This window comes from Mustela putorius, unplaced genomic scaffold, assembly GCF_011764305.1.
Source record: "Mustela putorius furo isolate JIRA1106 unplaced genomic scaffold, ASM1176430v1.1 tig00000585_pilon_pilon_pilon, whole genome shotgun sequence".
NCBI classification, from domain to species: domain Eukaryota; kingdom Metazoa; phylum Chordata; class Mammalia; order Carnivora; family Mustelidae; genus Mustela; species Mustela putorius.
In genome coordinates, this window is record NW_025421424.1 from 11,854,031 (window position 1) to 11,874,355 (window position 20,325).

The following is a 20,325-nucleotide window of genomic DNA, read 5'->3' on the forward strand; positions in this document are numbered from 1 at the left end:
CTGAGGTCAGTATGCTGAGACAAATACTATACAATTTCACTTACATGAGGTATCTATAATAGTCAAACACAGAAACAGAAAGTGGAATGATTGTTTGGGGCTGGGGAGAGGGGAAATTGGGAAGATTTCAGGTATGAAAAAGGTCTGGAGGTTGGTCGCACAACAATGTAAATATACATAACACTGCTGAACTATATACTTGAGGGAATTAAGATGACAAGTTTTATGTTATGTGTTTTTAACTGCAATTAAAAAATTTAATGGAAATGTAACCATAATGCATTATGTAGTTCAGCTGTGGACAGTGTGTATATACATTTTCATAATAATGTATATATACAATAACTAGACAAAAATTATGATGTAACTATATTTGCTAGATAGAGGAAGTTTAGAGTAGGGGAGGATGGAAGTAATTCAAGAAAAATAGAATTTTCAATGATTATCAATTTCAATGCTTGATGATTATCAACATTATTCAATGTCTAAAATTGAAAAATCAGTAGGGCACCATAAACACATTATTCAGAAATAAAAGATTAAAAAAAACCTTAGTGTATAAATGGTGTAATTATGTCTTCAGCCTCTAGTTTTATTTTTAATTATTTAGTAAGCAAATATTTATTTTCTATCAACTAGGGACAGAAAGATGAATAAGGTAACTTCCTCCTTGATGGAGCTTACATTTTGGGGGTAAATAAAAAATAAGTAATAAATGATGTAATTTCAGGTATTGGTTAAGTGCTATTAAAAAATTAGCGAAGGGAGGCGCCTGGGTGACTCAGTGGGTTAAAGCCTCTGCCTTTGGCTCAGGTCATGATCCCAGGGTCCTGGGATGGAGCCCTGTATCTGGTTCTCTGCTCAGCAGGGAGCCTGCTTCTCTCTCTCTCTGCCTGCCTCTCTGCATGCTTGTGATCTCTGTCAAGTAAATAAATAAAATCTTAAAAAAACAAGCAAACAAACAAAAAAAACAGGCACATAGTTCAAGAGAAAAGAAAACCCAGAAACGAACCCACAACTATATGGTCAATTAATCTTTGACATAGCAGGAAAGACTATCCAATGGGAAAAAGAGAGTCTCCTCAACAAATGGTGTTCTGTAAATTGGACAGCAAGAAACTGAATCAGTTTCTTAGACCACACACAAAAATAAATTCAAAATGGACTAAAGACCTAAATGGGAGACCACAAACCATAAAAATACTAGAAGAGAACACAGGCAGTAACTTCTTTGACAGTGGCCAAAGCAGGTTTTTCCTGCTGTGAGAGAGCGCCTGGGTGGCTCAGTGGGTTCAGCCGCTGCCTTTGGCTCAGATCAGGATCTCAGGGTCCGGGGATGGAGCCCCACATCAGGCTCTCTGCTCAGCAGGGAGCCTGCTTCCCTTCCTCTTTCTCTGCCTGCCTCTCTGCCTACTTGTGATCTCTGTCGAATAAATAAAATCTTTAAATAAAATTAGCAAGGGTGGGAGAGAGTGACTGTGTGGATGGAGAAGGCTATTTTAGGTAGACTCGAGTAGGTCTCTTTAGGGAAGTGCCATTTGTGTAGAGACTTGAATGATAAGAAGGCACAAGCCAGGCCAGGACGTGCTGAGGCATGAGTGAGTTCAGCATGTTCATGACACTGCAAGAACCCAATGTGTCTGGGACTTAGAGAACTAAGGGAGGGAGAGACAAGAATAAATCAGAGGCAGGAGAATAAATGGAGTGATCTGGCATCTATTGATATCTGTTTAAAAGGTAATTTTGAGTTGGTAGGGAGAATGGAATATACGTGTGAATATCAGGCTGTTGGAACAGTTCAGGTGAGGACTGATGGTAGCTTAGACTAGGGTGGTAGAGGTGGAGGTGGTAAGTAGTGACTGAATTTGGGACATATGTTAATTTGTTTAGATTAAAAAAGGGGAGTGAGAGGCATGCTGATTCCTAGGCTTTTGGCATGAGCAACCAGATTGTGCCATTAACTGGTAGGAGGAGGAACAGGTTTGGGCAAGAAAATCAAGTTTGGTTTAAACAAATGAAGATGACCATCAGGCAATCCAGTGAGATATGGAATGGCTATTTGGATACTATTCGGGAGTTCAGATGAGAAGTCAAGGATGGAAGTGAAATGTGTGAGTCATAAGTACACAAATGGCCATGGTACCAAGGTATTAGATGAAACTCCATAGGAAGCGGGTGTAAAGGGAACAGGAAACCCAAAGGCTGCCTCCTGGGACAGGAGCAGCAAACCAGCAGAAGAAACAAAGGTATGGTGGCACCAAAGTCAGAGAGAAATCAAGGAGAGAGTGGCAGCTATGTCAAATGTTGCTGTGTATATTTTTCCAAATACTGCTTAACATAGGTATTAAAAGAATTTATCCCTGTTTAAACCTTTAACTGTATTAATGTAGTTTAGGACTTTGTATACTGTAATGCCTTCAAGTAGCGGGAAGTCTGTGAAATCCAGACATATACTTATTTTGGATTGTAAATCAGTGTCTCTCTCTTTCCCATTTAGGGGATCTCACTAAACAGCTTCCTATCATGGTGGTGGGGGAGCACAAAGACAAAGTGATTCAGTGCCGATGGCACACCCAGGATCTTTCCTTCCTGTCATCCTCTGCAGACAGAACTGTGACCCTCTGGACTTACAATGGATAGAGTACACCTAGTGTCAATCTATGCAGTGAAAGCACAGAGACTTCAGACTACTGAGTTGTGAAAATTATAAATCTGAAGAACGTAGACGGATTGGAAAGTGGCTTAGCACGAGGAGGCCCCTTATTACCATGTATCCCTTTGATAGGAAGCGTCAGGTGGTGTTATTCTGCAGTGCTTTCAGTCTTCCATGTGAGCTCGTGCTGCTGTGATCTGCTATATGTAGTCTTGTTGCCAAAGCCTGCGGAAGAGCTCTTATGTTGTCAGTGTGCGCTCCACATCAAGGTGGAAGATGTGTTTACGGTTTAGTATTAAATGCATTCCTTGGTCTTTGCCTACATAACAGTTTTATATGCACATTGAAATTGAACTATACTTTAAGCATATTATTACATGTAATGCAACCAAGTTCTACACAGATTAAACATAGGTGTTCAGAAATTACTTTTCTCACACTCCCATGATATTATCTCACTTGTCAGCTAGAGGTCAGAATTTTACATGTCTCTCAGAAGTTACATGGTTATTTTCGCTTAGGATCATTATAGATGGAAAACTGCTTCTTAGTTCATGATGTGGTATTGGCCTTTTCTTTTTTCTTAAACCCAGGGATATAATTACTATCTTGTCACATTATTTTGTTTCAGGATTTAAAGGTAAATATGTTTGCTTCAGAAACTTGTTAATTTCAATTTTTTGAATGCAACAAGATACCTCCCTTCTAAACTGTACTGTAGAAGCAGAGCAGCGGCGTTATGTGATGCAACACTTGATGGTACAGTAAATTTACTGGCTAGTGTTTTTCCTCTTAAAAATTAAAAACTTTGCCATAGACTATAGCATGGTTTGAAATGCTATGTCTGCATGATAATTTAAAATGGAAAAATTTAAACTTTGCACTCCAAAAGCTTATTTGGATTTGTTTCTTGCACTGTTTTGTGTAATGCAGAATAATGATTTTATTCCTATGGCATTGTAGATCCTAACATTTATGTATCTTTATTTTCATATTGTACAGTAATTTTACTTTAAATTATTTTAAATAGGCTATTTTATTTATTTCAAATGCTGTTGAGTTGGTTCTAATTATTGAACTGTCTGTGCACTGTATGTAGCAAGCATTTTTAATCTATTGTATACAAGTGGAAAGGATATTAGAAGTGTAACCGTGCTATTATTTCAATAAAGACCTCTTGACACCTAAAAATATCCTTTTCCTTAGTGTTTGTGACTTTCAATTTAGAGTGTTATTTTCTCCAGTTTACTTGGAGGTGGTGTGGTCCAGTGGGTGAACCCCACAATCAATTCCTTTTTTTTTTTTTTAAGATTTTATTTATCTGTCAGAGAGAGAGAAAACAAGCAGGGGAAGCAGCAGGCAAAGGGAGAAGCAGAGGTCCTGCCAAGCAAGAAGCCCAATGTGGCAGACGATCCTAGAACCCTGAGATCATCACCTGAACCAAAAACAGATGCTTAACCAAGTGAGCCACACAGGCATCCCCACCAACCCCCGCCCAATCGATTTCTTGAATTTTTTTTTTTTTTAAAGATTTTATTTATTTATTTGAGAGAGAGACAGTGAGAGAGAACATGAGCGAGGAGGTCAGAGGGAGAAGCAGACTCCCCATGGAGCTGGGAGCCTGATGTGGGACTCGATCCCAGGACTCCAGGATCATGACCTGAGCTAAAGGCAGTCGTCCAACCAACTGAGCCACCCAGGCGCCCCTTGAATTTTTTTTTTTAAAGATTTTATTTATTAACTTGACAGAGACAGAGAAATCACAAGGAGTCAGAGAGGCAGGCAGAGAGAGGAGGAAGCAGGTTCCCTGCTGAGCAGAGAGCCCAATACGTGCCCCTTGAATTTCTTTCTAAAGTTCTACTGGATGCCTGGCTAGCTCAGTTAGTGGAGTGTGTGACTCTTGAACTCAGGGTTGTGGGTTCAAGCCCCACATTGGATGTAGGGATTACTTAAATAAAATAAAGTTCTACTGACTTCTCTCTCTCTCTTTTTTTTAAGATTTTATTTATTTATTTGACAGAGATCACAAGTAGGCAGAGAGGCAGACAGAGAGAGATGGCGGGTGGGGGGGAGGGAGAAGCAGTCTCCCTGCTGAACAGAGCCAGATTCAGGGCTGGATACCAGGACCCCGAGATCATGACCTGAGCTGAAGGCAGAGGCTTAACCCAAGCTACCTAGGCACCTCTACTAACTTACTTCTTAACCCTTGGGCAACTGCCTAACTTTTATGTGTTTCCTGTCTCTCTTAATCAAGATCTAGGGAACTTTCCATCCTGGATATATTGTGAAAGTTGATTAATAAAAGCCCCGCAAAATATGTAAATTGCAAGTTAGACAAAAAATATGTTGAACTGAGTGCTTTAGAAAGAAACGAAATCTAATTAGTTGTGTACGTTCAGCAGATACACAGTTTTCCTACATTTGCAGAGGGGAATTCTGCTAAAATTATGCCACCGTCTCCTCTTCAGTTTACTTATCATGCTTAATTTCATACATTCTAGATATTAACAGCAGGTCATTAGTATTAAGTTTAAAACTAGGACGGGCGCCTGGGTGGCTCAGTGGGTTAAGCCGCTGCCTTCGGCTCAGGTCATGATCTCAGGGTCCTGAGATCGAGGCCCGCATCGGGCTCTCTGCTCAGCGGGGAGCCTGCTTCCTCCTCTCTCTCTGCCTGCCTCTCTGCCTGCTTGTGATCTCTCTGTCAAATAAATAAATAAAATCTTTAAAAAAAAAAAAAAAAGTTTAAAACTAGGAAAAAAAGGGGCGCCTGGGTGGCTCAGTGGGTTAAGGCCTCTGCCTTTGGCTTAGGTCATGATCCCAGGGTCCTGGGATCGAGCCCCACATCGGGCTCCCTGCTCGGCAGTGAGCCTGCTTCCCTTCCTCTCCCTCTGCCTGCCTGTCTGCCTCCTTGTGATCTCTGTCAAATAAATAAATAAAATCTTCAAAAAAAAAAAAAACTAGGAAAAAAAGGCATTTCTTGATATAGACCAGCTCAACTTTATGGTTAAAAAAAAGTTCATAAAATTATTCCACCTTCAAGGAGAGAACTTTAAGATCCTCCTATACATGGGGTATGGAATTCATTTTGCAGTGCATTAGATAATAAGCACTAGAAATTATATACTTATTTTAATAAATATCCAATTACATATGTCCTTTTCCCCATGCCTCCATACTGTCTTCTCCATGGAGGTGAATAGATTCTTGGAGGCTCACATGAAAGAGAAAGTAAGAGAACTGAAGTATCTACATTCTCTGAACCCTTCTTGGTGGGGGTATGGGGAAGGAGAATAGAGCTGAGTGGGGCGCTGAAATTCTTAGCTCCTCCCCACAGAAGTGTCTGATTTAAATTTTATTTAAAAAATTTTTAGGGGTGCCTGGGTGGCTCAGTGGGTTAAATCCTCTGCCTTCAGCTCAGGTCATGATCCCAGGGTCCTGGGATCGAGCCCCACATCGGGCTCTCCACTCCTCGGGGAGCCTGCTTCCTCCTCTCTCTCTCTGCCTGCCTCTCTGCCTACTTGTGATCTCTGTCTCTCAAATGAATAAATAAAATCTTTAGATAAAAATTTTTTTTTTGGGCGCCTGGGTGGCTCAGTGGGTTAAGCCACTGCCTTCAGCTCAGGTCATGATCCAGGGTCCTGAGATCGAGTCCCGCATCGGGTTCTCTGTTCAGCGGGGAGCCTGCTTCCTCCTCTCTCTCTCTCTGCCTGCCTCTCTGCCTACTTGTGATCTCTCTCTGTCAAATAATTAAATAAATAAAATCTTTAAAAAAAAATTTTTTTTTAATTTTAATAGGCTAAATGACATAATCAACAGAGAAAATGCAACCCATGAAATGGGAGAAAATATTTGCAAGTCATGTATCTGGTAAGGGATTAATATCCAGAATATATAAGAACTACAGCACAAAAACAACCAAGAAACCAAAAGCAGATTAAAAAAATAGCAAAGTATTTGGATAGGCATTTTCCCAAAGAAAATAGAAGACAAATGACCAATAAACACATGAAAAGATGCTTAACACTACTCATCATTAGGGAAATGAAAATGAAAACCACAATGAGATACCACCACACACCCATTAGGGTGACTGTTACCAAAAACATAAGACAGTATGTTGTGGCAAGGATGTGGAGAAATTGAAACTCTTGTGTAATATTGGTGGCAATGTAAAATGGTGTAGCCACAATGGCAAGGGAGAAGCCACTACCCTAACTCCATCTAATAATCCACAAGCTCTTAGACTTAAATAATGCCCAAGTTCAAACAACAAGGGAACAAACCTAGAGGCCAAAGTGAAAAGATTACTCAAAAAAAGGGAATCCTCCCACTTCAGTTCAAGCTAATTATACCTCCCCCTCCACCACCGTCACCAGAAAGAGTGGTTATTCTTCCACAGATAACAATATCCCTTAGCAGAAGCTGGCTAAGATGAAACTGAAAATTCAAATTTCCCTATATCAAAGATACAGTAAATCTTAGGACAAAGAGTGTGGTCTATATACAACTGGTGCCAGAACTGCATGGCCCAGAATTCAGAAGTCTTGAGAGACATCATCTCTCCATCCTATTATTGCCACCAAAAACTTAACAGTCTAAAACAACAGTTTCACATTTTGGCAAGTGAATTCTGCAGACTCTGGGAGGCACTGAAGACCATCCTGGAGGACTCGTCCTTGTCCAAGTTGTGGTCAAATGGGTCACACAAGTGGTAAATTTACAAATGTGCCTGCCTGTGTTCTAACCATCCCTGGAGAATCCCCAGCTGGACTTCCTCCCATACTGCCACAGCCAGCTACCCACCTTCCTCCTCATCCATCTCTGCCTCCGCTCCCCCTGCCTCCTCTCTGCCTGTACTCCATCACCTGTGGCACCTGGGCTGCTCAGAAATTCTGACTGTACTAAAGAACATCAGAATGGACCATTAAAAACAAGATGGATCCATGCAGATAATAGTTAAAGATCTACTGTCTGAAATGAAAGAACACACGGTTTTGATGAAGAAATTTGTATCATCACCAGAGGCACAGCATTCACTAGTTACAGTCTCTGACCTGCGGTGTGTTATCCTGAAACCCAGCCCCAAATTGTTACCACTTGACTTCCGCATGTCTTAATTACTCCTGGTAAAAGCCAGATGGATCTGCGGAAACTACTTAGAAAAGTCAATGTTAAGAGGATCACAGGGGGAGCCCCACTTACCAATAAAGAAAATATGGAAACAGGAACTAGGCTGACTCCAGTGATGACCTCGAGGAGAAAGTTTCAGCACAGTCAGCCTGGAAGTCCGACTCAAACCCTGCCACTTTCTACAAGCAGCTTTGTTGAACAAAACTGATGCCAGCCCTGCCTGACTGCATGTGATGGTCCACAAAATACCAGATAAAATCACCCCAATCTTTTTTTTTTTTAATGTAGTAGAGTTTGTATAAATAATTATACTCAAACAATTCCATTGGAAGTATTAAAGTATGTTTGGAGACCATTCATACTATGATATTAAGTGGTTTTGGACATTTTTTAGTTTACATGGTTGGTAAGAGAGCAGATGAGAAAATGCAATCCCCGAAGTGATGTTTATCCTGGGATTACTCTATTTAGGTTGGAGAAGTTGTTCAGATTTAACTAGATGGCTAATTTTTACTCAACAGGTACAGTTATGACATTAAAAAATTAACCTGGTTGGGATGCTTGGGTGGCTCAGGTGGTTAAGTGTTGGTTAAGACTCTTGGTTTCTGTTCAGGTCATGATCTCATGGGTTGTAGGATCGAGCACTGCTTCTGGCTTCTTGCTCAGGAAGAGTCTGCTTGAAAGTTCTCTCTCTTGCTCCTCCCTATGCTTTCTTCCTCTCTCTAGAAATAAATAAATCTTAAAAAAAAAAAAGAAGAAGAAGAAGAAGAAGAACAGGACAGAACCTGGTGCCCATTCATCTTGAGTATTCTTGGGTAATTAAAAAGAAAAGTATCGGGATGCCTGGGTGGCTCATTGGGTTAAAGCCTCCGCCTTCGGCTCAGGTCATGATCCCAGGGTCCTGGGATCGAACCCCACATTGGATTCAGCTCAGCAGGGAGCCTGCTTCCTCCTCTCTCTCTGCCTGTCTCTCTACGTACTTGTGATCTCTGTTGGTCAAACAAATAAATAAAATCTTAAAAAAAAAAAAAAGTATTTCAGGGTGCCTGGGTGGCTCAGTCTGTTAAGCATCTGCTTTCAGCTCAGGTCATGATCCCAGAGTCTTGGGATCAAGCCTTGCATCAGGTTCCCTGCTCAGCGGGGAGTCTGCTTCTTTCTTTCCCTCTGCCTGTCTCCTCCACCTGCTTGGGCCCTCCCTCACTTTCACTCTCTGTCAAATAAACAAATAAAATCTTTTAAAAAAGAGTATTTTAACCTGTAAGGCTAATGCATCCATTAAGTGCTACAAACTTAATCCATAAAAAAGGCCCTCTAGATTTTATTTTTGTTCAACTATAAATAGTTAGAGGTAAGACCACATTCAAACCCAATCATTTTCCAAAAGGATTTGAAGCAAAATGTCCAATGTGACCTTAAAAATTAGAATGTATCGGGGCGCCTGGGTGGCTCAGTGGTTTGGGCTGCTGCCTTCGGCTCGGGATCGAGCCCCGCATCGGGCTCCCTGCTCCACAGGAAGCCTGCTTCCCTCTCTCTCTCTCTCTCTTTCTGCCTGCCTCTCTGCCTACTTGTGATCTCTGTCTGTCAAATAAATAAATAAAATCTTTTAAAAAAATTAGAATGTATCATTTCTAGCATCTTATGTAGTTGCTTATATCTGACTCACTGAAGTCTGAGATATTCCTTCCTTTGATATCTGCTGCCCACTTTCATGCAGCTAAGTTTCATGAGGACCTCCACATGACCTTTGTATTTTCCACAATGCCCTGAAGGATCTCTGAAGTCCATAGCAGATTCACCCTGAGCTCTAATTCCCTGTCCTCAACAGCCTGTTGAGTCAATAACGGTAATAATGCACACCTGTGTACGAAAACACTCTTCCCTGCTGGTCCAGGGTTGCCAGGTTTAACAATTATAAACACATGGCATGCAATCAAATTTGTATTTCAGACAAACAACAAATAACTTTTGAGTATAAATATGTCCCATTAATCAATGAATGGTTTCTTTTAGTATAATTATCTCCCAAATATTGCATGGGACATAGTTATACTAAAAAAAAATATTCAGTGTTCATCTGAAATTCAAATTTAACTGGGCATTCTGTGTTTTGTTTGGCAACCCTATATAAGTCCTACAAAATTGCCAAGTATTTCTGGGAGCCCCCAGTTAGATGTAAGTACTTAGCAGTGGACACTACTATAGCTTCAGCCAATATCACTATCACTGATCTGTTAAATATCACGGAGGAAAGGGAACTGTCACTAGGGTGAATGGGACTGAAGGCACAGGATTAGCTTTGAAGATGATAACGTCTACCGCATTTCCAAGAATAAGGATGACAGAACCTCACGGATACGAAATAAGGGGTTTTGACCTTCACTGAACTTTCTAGCCTGACAGGAAGCAGCTACATAGATGATACCCTTGGACTATTCCCTGGTTAGCATAGGCTAAAAAAGATATTTTAGTAATTTAGAAATTCCTATTTTTCTACAGATAAATATCGCTTTGAGATGCCAGATAGAGAGTTGTGGGAAGTCACTAGACTGGAAAGCGGAACTGGGGGTGATGTTTTGTTTTTATGAGACCCACATTTATGTTTACAACCCATTTATGAATGAGAATTAAACAGATAAGGAAGTTTAGAAACATATCTGATTGTAGTATTTTTTTTAACCCTCTAGCTACAGTTATAGTATGTGAGAATAAAGGGAATGGTCACTGAGAATAAAACATTTGAGCATCTGTAACAATATTTTATGGGGCACTTATAATGTTTGAAATATTAATAAACCACCTTGTATTGTCTCAGTTTAATTTAAACAATGTGATTTGATCATTCTTGTGGAATAATGGTTCATAAAAATGCTATTGAAATCTTAAAATATTTGTAAAGCTGCTATTGCCATTGTACCAGTATTTTTTTTTTTTTTAAAGATTTACTTATTTATTTGACAGAGATCACAAGTAGGCAGAGAGGCAGGCAGAGAGAGAGGAGGAAGCAGGCTCCTCGCTGAGCAGAGATCTTGATGCGGGGGCTCAATCCCAGGACCCCAAGATCATGATCCCAGCTGAAGGCAGAGGCTTCAACCCACTGAGCCACCCAGGCACCCCTGCCATTGTACCAGTATTAAAATGAGTTCTACCTTGCATCTTTTACTAATTTTTATGACAGGTTTTATATTGTTTTCATTTCAGAATCCTGTAAATACTATGGCTTCATTAAACAGTTGCTAATCATATTAAAAAATGGCTCAGCCACTGTAGAAAACAATATGGTGGTTTAAAAAAAAATAGAATTACCATATGACCCAGCAATCCCACTTCTGGACATTTACCCCTCAAGACTGAAATCAGGGTTTGAAGAGGTATTTGCACACTCATGTTCACAACAACTTTACTCACAATAGCCAAAAGGCGCAAGCAACCAAGAAGCCCGTAAGCAGATCAATGGATAAACAAACTGTGGTACATAATACAATGAAATATTATTCAGCCTTTAGAAAGGAAGGAAATTTTGACAAGTTAGAATAGGGATGAGCCTTGAGAACATTAGGCTAACTGAAATGAGCCAGCCACAAAAAGACAAATACTTAAGAATCTAGTGAGGTCAAATTAACAGAGATGCAAAATAGAATGGTGGTTGCCAGGGGTCAGGAAGAGGCTGGGCTGGGGTGGGCCGGGAATGATGAGTTGTTGTTTACATGGGTAGAGTGTCAGTTTTGCAGGATAAAAATAGTTCTGGAGATGGATGGTGGTGATAGTTGCACAGTACGCTGTGATGACCCTGAACTGTATACTTAAAAATGGTTAATTAAGGTCATAACGTTTATGTCAGGTATATTTTAATTTTAAAAATTAGTACTAAGCAGCACACACAAGTGTACTGCATTACACACCGAATTTTAACACACTTTTAAATTTGTTGCCAAGAACTCTTGTGTACACTTCTCATTTCCTTCTAGTGTGGAAAATCTCATTTCCTCTCTGGAGAATGTCCTGAAATTGCAAAGCCAGCAGTTAAAGACAAAAGCAAAACGAAATTTATTATTTTCCAACTAAACCAGAGGGCTGCTCTTCCCTGTCGAGTCAATAACGGTAATAATGCACACCTGTGTACAATGCACACCTCCCCAAAATACGACTGGCTTTGTTGTTCATTATACCCTACTTTATTTTTTTTTTTAAAGATTTTATTTATTTATTTATCTGACAGACAGAGATCACAAGTAGGCAGAGAAGCAGGCAGAGAGAGAGGAGGAAGCAGGCTCCCTGCTGAGCAGAGAGCCCGACGCGACGCCGGGCTCGATCTCACGACTCTGAGATCATGACCTGAGCTGAAGGCAGAGGCTTAACCCACTGAGCCACCCGGGCGCTCTTATAGCCTACTTTAAATAACTGATGCAAAGGTTACACATTCGGATCTACAAAATAAATCAATACTAAGATTTGTACATACTTGGCTCTGTACAATACTTGGCTTCCAGGTAAGATTTCAGCCCTGGCCTAAAGCAAGACCGCAGAGCCCAGCCCCGCCCCCTCGGCGGGCCAGTCCGTCGCGGGCCCGGGAAGGACGCCCAGCTGCACGCCGAGCGAGTCGATGAGGACGCGCGAGACGCCCCGCGCTCGGCGGTCCCTGCAGGCGCTCGCCATCTTTCCCAGTCGGCGGGTTAGGTGTCTGTCTTTCCCAGACGGAGGCGGAGTACCGATCCGTGAGTCAGCGCGGTCGGGTGTCTCTGTGGCGGGCGCGTTGCGGGTTCGGCCCCGGCGGGTTGGGCGGATGGCAGCGCGGGCGCCGGGGAGCCCGGGGGCGCTGCCCGGGGCGGGGGCCGCGCTCTCGGGGGAGCTGCGGGGGCACTTAGCGGCGCTGCGGGTGCCAGCCTGAGCGGGCGACTGGCCGCCTTATCTTCGGGGGCAGCTGGGCTGCTGTCGCGTTACACGGTTCACAGAGCGGCCTGGGGAGAGGGACAAGCAAGTGCAAAGCCAGATCCGAGCGAACGCTGAATTGTGTGGGCTTTGGTTATTTCGGAAAACTTTACGCAGAATTTGAGCAAACGGCGTCAGCGGAATAGCTCGGTTGGCTGGAGTGAATGTTTTTTTTAAACTCCAAATCTTATATGAATGTAAAAAGTTAGAGATTCAGATTTATGAGTGGGTGGTGAAAAACAAGTATTTTCTCCGTGGCAGTGCCCATGAACGTGTGATCCCCAGTTTAGCGTCATCGTCCTCATCTGGGAAATTGTTAGAGGTGCCCATTCTCCAGTGTCAGAGCTCCGGCTCCCGCAAACTACTCAACACGGAAACGGACGAAATTGGGAACTCCTGGCTGTTGTGCCATGCACAACACTGGGTTAATATAGAATTTGGAATTAACTTCTGGGTTAATATAGAATTTGACTCGTTAGTCTTTCTCATTCACGTGTAATTCATCGAAATCAGATAATTTCTCTGTGCCTGTTTCCACTCAGCTGAGAGTTTGCTTGGAGATCTTTCTTGGTAGCTCTCCACTCAATGTACTTGTTTTCCTAATCTGTAAAATGAAGATAACTGTACTACTGCCAAGAGTTTTTGGAGAATTAAATGAATGAATGTATGTAACAGTGTTTGGCACATAGTAATCAAACACTAATGTGTGTGTGTGTGTGTGTATACACGCACACACACATATATATAACTAACATATAATGTATTATTTGTTTCAGGGGTACAGGTCTGATTCATCAGCCTTACACAATTCACGGCACTCACCATAGCACATACCCTCCCCAGTGTCCATCACCTAGCCACCCTATCCCTCCCACCCCCCTATTTTTGATATTAGTGTCAAAGCCTGAAGCAGATGAGAAAGGTGATTAAAAAGTAAGAACTAGAGGAGAGATCTTATTACTAACTGCCAAGTAGTAGAGTCACAGATGCCCTCCTTATCCTAACCAATGCGGGATGGTTACTTTTCCTAAACACTTTCAGAATGTTGTCTGTGGGCCAACATCTCTGCCATCACCAGGAGCTGTTAGAAATGCAGAATCTCAGGTCCACGTCGTACTTAATCAGAAGCTGTTTTTTAACAAGATCCCTGGCAGGTTTAGATGCAGTTTTATCTGGAGGAAGTGTGAGATCAGCTGTAAGAATTCTCAAGGAGTTCCAGCCTTTAATCAGTGACCAAGGGATTTTGTCAGGAGACTTGAATTTGAAGCTGTTCCACTTCTGCCTCACCTCCTGATCTTCCATCATTTCTTCAGCTCCTAGTCCTGGATAAGTTTTGCTTCTGCTGATCATTATTGGAGAAAGTAGTGAGCCTAATAACATGACTGTGAAAGTCATAGTCAAAACTCAGCTGCTTGAAAAGTTTTTTTTTTTTTTTAAAGATTTTCTTTATTTATTTGACAGACAGAGATCACAAGTAGGCAGAGAGGCAGGCAGAGAGAGAGAGAGGAGGAAGCAGGCTCCCTGCTGAGCAGAGAGCCTGATGTGGGGCTCCATCCCAGAACCCTGGGATCACGACCTGAATTGAATTGAAGGCAGAGGCTTAACCCATTGAGCCACTCAGGCACCCCTTGCTTGAAAAGTTTTTGATTCATCTCCTTTTGTATAATGCTCCCTAGGGAACTGTTTTCCGTGATCTCCATTCCCACGTGGCAACTTACCTGACACACAGTGACACTCCTGGCTTTCCAGTGGAACATTTCACCGTCTTCTTGATACTGGTGGTAAGGTGAACTTTGACAGCTTCTCTTCTTTTTGCTTTAGAACCTTTCTTTCCAACCCTCCTTATTCATTTCTGTTTTGACGGAATGTAAAACCTTGTTGCCTCTGGAAAGCCTTTTCTGTAGCCTTGATTTCATATGCTGCCATCTTCTCCAAGCTTCTGCTCAGTTCAGAGACTCCCTTTACCAACTTAGTTCTTCACTGCTTAAAATTAGGCTTCTCCCTGTCAATGGACTAAGCTATCCAATGGCTTTCTCCTGCACCAGACTTAATTTTTTTCAGCTTCTCTAAACTGTTGTTGACTAATGCCTCTTTCAAATGAAGCACCTCTTGGTTTCTATACACTGCATTTTTTACCTTTTGTTCTGCTCTCATTAGTCTTAACTGCCTTCTCTTGGGTTTCAGTCTTCTCAAGGCTTTATTCCTTAGTTGAACACCCCCTCCCCCCCAATATTCAGTCATCCAGTATTTCACTCTCTAGAGCTCAACAGGGATCCTAGGATACTTTTCCCACCGTTATTACTGCTTAGTATTTTGGTTTTACTTTTGGCGGGGGGGGGGTTCCTTTTTTTTTTTTTTTTTAACTTAAATTCAATTAATTAACATATAGAGTATTACTAGTTTCAGAGGTAGAGTTGAATGATTCATCAGTTGCATAGAACACCCAGAGCTCATTCCATCAAGTGTCCCCTTAATGCTTGTCACTCAGTTACCCCATTCCCACATCCCCATCATCCAATTCTCTTTCCCAACCCCCGAACACCCTCCTCCCCTCCAGCAACCCTCAGTTTGTTTCCTATGCTTAAGAATCTCTTATGGTTTGTCTTGCTCTCTGATTTCATCTTGTTTTATTTTTCCCTGGTTTATTTCTTTTAGTAACCAGAATTATGCTGTATGTATTATTCTTTGATGTGCTTGTTGGAGATATTCTCAGCCTAGCACACTCCTTTTATCCATTATATATTCCACAGAATTAGTATCACTGTTTGGGTTGCTTCATTCTGCTGTTACAATTATGCCAACTTTTATGCACAAACTTGAGCATAGGGTCTAGAATTTGAGGGGAAGAGTGCCAGTTTGAGCCCTTGGCAGTCTGAGCTTAAGGCATGTTGACTTGGCATTGAACAGGTGACAGGCCATACATGCTGACTTGGGCAGGAGGGCGGTTGGACTGTGAATTTGGGACCCACAGGCTAATGGTATATTTGACAAGGACATGGCTAGTTTTGCTTTTAACTTTTGTTTTCTGGGAAACTGTGTCTCTTCTATTCTAAATGAAAGCCTCCCTAAATAGAGTATTCTTAGCTGTAGATTTTTTCCTTTTAGCAGTTGGAATTTGTCATGCTGCTCCCTTCTGATGTGCAGAGTTTCTGGTGAAAAACCCACCGATAGCCATCTGGGGTTTCCCTTGTATGTTACTGCTTTCCTTTCTCTTGCTGCTTTTTAAAATTCTCTCTTTATCACTGCTTTTGGCCATCTTATTTTCTTTGTGTCTTGGTGCAGACCTCTTTAGGTTGGTTTTGTTGGGGACTCTCTGTGCCTTCTGGGTCTGGATTTCTCCTTCCTTCCCCAGATTCAGGAAGTTTTTAGTTATTATTTCTTCAGACAAATCTTCTGCCCTCTTTTCTTGCTCTTCACCTTCTGGAATCCCTATCATGCAACTGTTAGGCTTGACAGTGTTGCTGAGTTCCCTGGGTCTGTTCTCATTTTGTGTGTTTTTTTCCCCTCTCATCTGCTCAGCTTGATTACTTCCTATTACTCTGTCCTTCAGATTGCTGGTCTGTCCTTCTACTTCCTCTTGTTTGGTATTTATTCCAGGTGGTCTACTTTTATTTCCACTTAGTGAGTCCAGTAGCTCTAATTGGTTCTTTTTTACATACCCTATCTCTTGGTGGAGGGTCCTGCACTCTTTTCTCAAGTTCAGTGAGTATCATTATGAGCATTACTTTAAATTCTCTGTCAGATGTATTTCTTATCTCTACTGGACATAGACCTTTTGGTGTGATTTTGTTCTGCTCATTCATTTGAGACGTACTCCTCTGTCTCTTCATTTTATCTATTACTGTGTCCGTTTCTTTGTGTTGGGAGAGTTAGCTATGTCTCCTGCATTTGAAGTAGTGGCATTATGAAGAAGAGGTCCTGCAGTCTCCTTTCACCAGAAAATAGTGCTTCAGGGGTGTCTCTTATGTGTGTTGCTACAGGGGTGTCCTGCCATCATGGCAAAGCTGTGTTTCCCTTCAGTCCAGTCTGTGATGGCTCTTTGCCTGTTGTGGGTAGAGTCTGGTGCCTGTGTTGTTAGTGGACTGGTCCAGGGCTGCCTTGGAGTTGAGTTGAGTAGGACCAGGTGTTTGCCAGAGATAAAGTAGCACCAAACTGCAGGGTGCTTTCCCTGCATTGTGCCCTGAGAAGCTTTTGTTGGTGGGTGGGGCCTGCAGTTAAACCAGCTGCTTGCCCCCAGACCAACTGGGGTCGCAGTCAGACTGGTGTGTGTGGTTATTTTCCCCTCCCTGGAGCAGGATTCACTTTGGAGAAGTGCTGGCCCTTGTCTGGGCTGCTTGCACGCTGTCAGCCTTTGGCACTGCTTTGATGGCATCTTACCAAAAGCAGTGGGAGGGGGTGGGTCTGCTTCACTGTTGCCTCTTGCCTATGTCAGGCTGTGGAGAGTCTGTTCTGCCAGCTTTCCAGTTGTTTTCTGGGTTATTTATCTGGTTTTACATTTTTAAACAATAAAGGTTCTGAGGTTTGGGGTTTTTGGTTTTTTTTTTTTTTTTTACTGTCAGTAGTTGACTTCATTTATCAATATACTTAACCAGTTCCTTTGCTCATCATTGTATCTTTTATTCACACCTTTTCTTGTTGAGTTTAAACTTCTTTAATATGTCAAGAGTCTATGGGATGGAGACTTTCTTAGTCTTTTTATGTCTGAAGAAATCTGTAAGTTTGCTATGGCTGCCATAACAAAATGCCATAGACTGATGTCTTAAACAACAGAAATTTATTTCTGTTGTTTAAGATTTTGGAGGGAAAAGATTCTGGAGTCTGGAAATCCAAGATGAAAGTGTCAGCAGAGTTGGTTTCTTCTGAGGCCTCTCTAAGCTTGTAGATGGCTGCCTTCTCCTTTCTCACACCGTCTGCCTTCTCACACCGTCTTTTCTCTGTCATGTGTCCTAATTTCTTCTTATAAGGACAGCAGTCATATTGGATTAGGGCCCATGCTGATGACCTCATTATAACCTAATTTCCTCTTTAGAGACACTGTCTCAAAGTACAGTCATATGCTGGGGAACTGGAGTTTAGGACTTCAACATGTGGATTCTGGAGGAATACACTTCAGACCATAACAATATCTCAATTAGTCTTTCCCATTTAAAAAAAAAAAACCCTTTTGTAAAATGTGAAATATATATACAGAAAAGTGTATAAAAATATAAATGTTCATCTTAGCAAATTATTAAAAAGGACACATCTTTGTGTCTACCTTCTAGATTAAGAAATAGAACACTGTCGGTATCCCAGAAACCTTCCAGAGCTTTTTCCCTCACCTCATTCTTGATCTCAGAGGGAAAGATTTCACTATTTACCATCAGGTATAGTGTTTGCCTGTAGTATTCTATCTGGCAAGTTTTTCTTTATTCCTGGTTTGTTAAGTGTTTTAGTCATGAATAATTTATCCTGTTTCACTCTTAATTTTGGGGGCCTTCTCTTTTTCTTCTTAATTTTACTATGTGTTTATCAATTTTTTTAGTCATTTCAAAGAATTAACTTTTGGTTTTTATCTTCTCTATTACAAGTTTGTGTCCTAATTTATTATTTTTTACTCCTGTTTATTTTTTTTTTTTTTTTTTTTTTTTTTTTTTTAAAGATTTTATTTATTTATTTGACAGAGAGAAATTACAAGTACACTGAGAGGCAGGCAGAGAGAGAGAGAGAGAGAGAAGGAAGCAGGCTCCCTGCTGAGCAGAGAGCCCGACGCGGGACTCGATCCCAGGACCCTGAGATCATGACCTGAGCCGAAGGCAGCGGCTTAACCCACTGAGCCACCCAGGCGCCCCTACTCCTGTTTATTTTTGATTGAATCCTTTAAGGGGTTCTTTTTCAGGCCTGAGGTAGTTTCCTGCATTGTGTGCACTGATCTGTGCCTTGCTAAAGGCTCAAGGGGCACTGTTCTCAGACCATTTCTGCGATGCAGACTGGATGTCCTACAGTTCAGTTCTGACATTGTGTACCCAAGGTAGTACAGACCCTCATAAGTTAAGGACACAGTCCTATACAAGACTGCCTCCATGACAGACATACATCTTAGGGGCCACCTGCACTTGTGACCTACTGCTATAAATTATGGGGATCCCACAACCCTGTCAGGTTGGATAATTCACTAGAATGACTTACTGGAAGAACTCCCTGAACAATTTTATTGGAAAGAATATAGATTGGGATCAACCAAATGAAGAGACACACAGGACAAAGTCTGTGGGGGAGGATGTGGAGTTTCTGTGTCCTCTCTTCATGGAATCCAGGCATGTCACTTTTCTGGCACATCCGTGTGTCAACAGTCAGCTCCTCTGAGTCTCAGTGTCTAGAGTTTTTATTGGGGTTTCAGTATGTGGGCATGACTGATTAAATCATTGGCTGCATGATTGAACTTAGTGACCTCTTTCCTTCCTTCCCCTGAGGTTGGATAGTTGAAAGTTCCAAGAAAGTTCCAACACTCTAATCACGTGCCTGGTCTTTCTGATGACCATCCCCCACTTGAAGCTTTTCTGGGGTCCAGCAAAGTCATATCAATGTCACCTCATTGCAGTAGACACTGCTGTCACTCAGGAAATTCCTAGGGTATTTGAAGAAACTGTCTTCATTTGTCTGGAGTTCTTTTGGCACCTTTCTCTTGCCTCAGTCCCCCCAGAATCTCAGTTGTTTTCACAGTGGCTTTCTCGGCTCTGCCTGAGGTCTCTCTTCCTATGCAGTGGCCTAGAAACTATTAAGGCAGTAACCTAGGGCAATGGAAAGGCTGTCTGTGTTTGTTTCCCATTTTTCAAAGACCATTATGCTTGTTTGCCTGGTGTTCAGTGTCTTGAAAACTTGTTTCGTAGACTTTGTGCAGAGATTTTGGTTGTTCAGGCAGGAGGGTACACCTGGCCCCTGTTACTTCATTTTGACCTGGTGTAGGAGCCCTGGGAGTGCTTTGAGCATGGAGTTACTACGTCATCTTGACCTTCCTGCTGTTCTTTGAATGCTTCAGATTTTCTTCCCGCTCTGATCTTTATGCTTGCTGCATCTGCACTCTGGATGTTCTTTTGCCAAGTCTTCCTAAGGTAGCTGCTGCTTACTTGTCTGCTTAAATGTTGTGGTCATCTGCAGCTGTGTGACAAACCACCTCAAAGTTTAGAGGCTTTAAACAACGATTTTATTATTTTTCTTGATTCTGTGGGCTTATGGGCCTTGACTGGACTCATCGGCATATTCCACGTCATTTTGGCTGGGTCCTAAGTCTGTCCAACCATGGGATTGGACTGGGACCACCATGATGGTTCATTCACATGGCTGGCATTGGTGTTGGCTGCCAGCTGTAAGCTAAGTGTGCCCTCTGCACATGGCCTCTCCATGTAGCCAGGCCTTTTCACGGCATGGCGGCAGAGATAAAAAAGCAGGTGTTCAAAAGTGAGGTAGAAGCAGCTAAACCTCATGTAGGCCAAGCCACACCTAGAACCAAAACAACATCATTTCTACCACAATATTTTGGCTAAATATTGTGAACCAATGTAAAACCTTTACTCTCAAGAAGATTGTGACAGAAACTTCATCACGTTTATGGAACAGGAATTGCATTCTGTTTGAAC

General features: G+C 41.9%; 2 protein-coding genes and 1 pseudogene across 20 annotated transcripts in view; all 3 read left to right on the top strand.

Annotated features, from left to right (window-relative positions):
• WDR47 (WD repeat domain 47) overlaps window positions 1-3,844 on the top strand; it is a 64,725-nt gene extending 60,881 nt beyond the window's left edge. For all 16 annotated transcript variants that reach the window (XM_045081951.1, XM_045081950.1, XM_045081953.1 and 13 more), the window contains one exon: window positions 2,498-3,844. In XM_045081951.1, coding sequence (XP_044937886.1) covers window positions 2,498-2,640 — 143 coding nt within the window. In that variant the 3' untranslated portion in view covers window positions 2,641-3,844. The remainder of the gene's footprint in view (window positions 1-2,497) is intronic.
• A 2,835-nt stretch (window positions 3,845-6,679) lies between these two features.
• Window positions 6,680-8,354, top strand: LOC101682450 (annotated as a pseudogene).
• A 3,986-nt stretch (window positions 8,355-12,340) lies between these two features.
• Window positions 12,341-20,325, top strand: part of CLCC1 (chloride channel CLIC like 1) — a 29,773-nt gene continuing 21,788 nt past the window's right edge. For 3 of the 4 annotated variants that reach the window (XR_006607295.1, XM_004769672.3, XM_004769674.3), the window contains exons 1-2: window positions 12,341-12,495; window positions 14,386-14,490. The gene's annotated coding sequence lies outside the window, so the exon portion shown is untranslated. The remainder of the gene's footprint in view (window positions 12,496-14,385; window positions 14,491-20,325) is intronic. The other variant, XM_045081962.1, reaches the window with a different exon arrangement.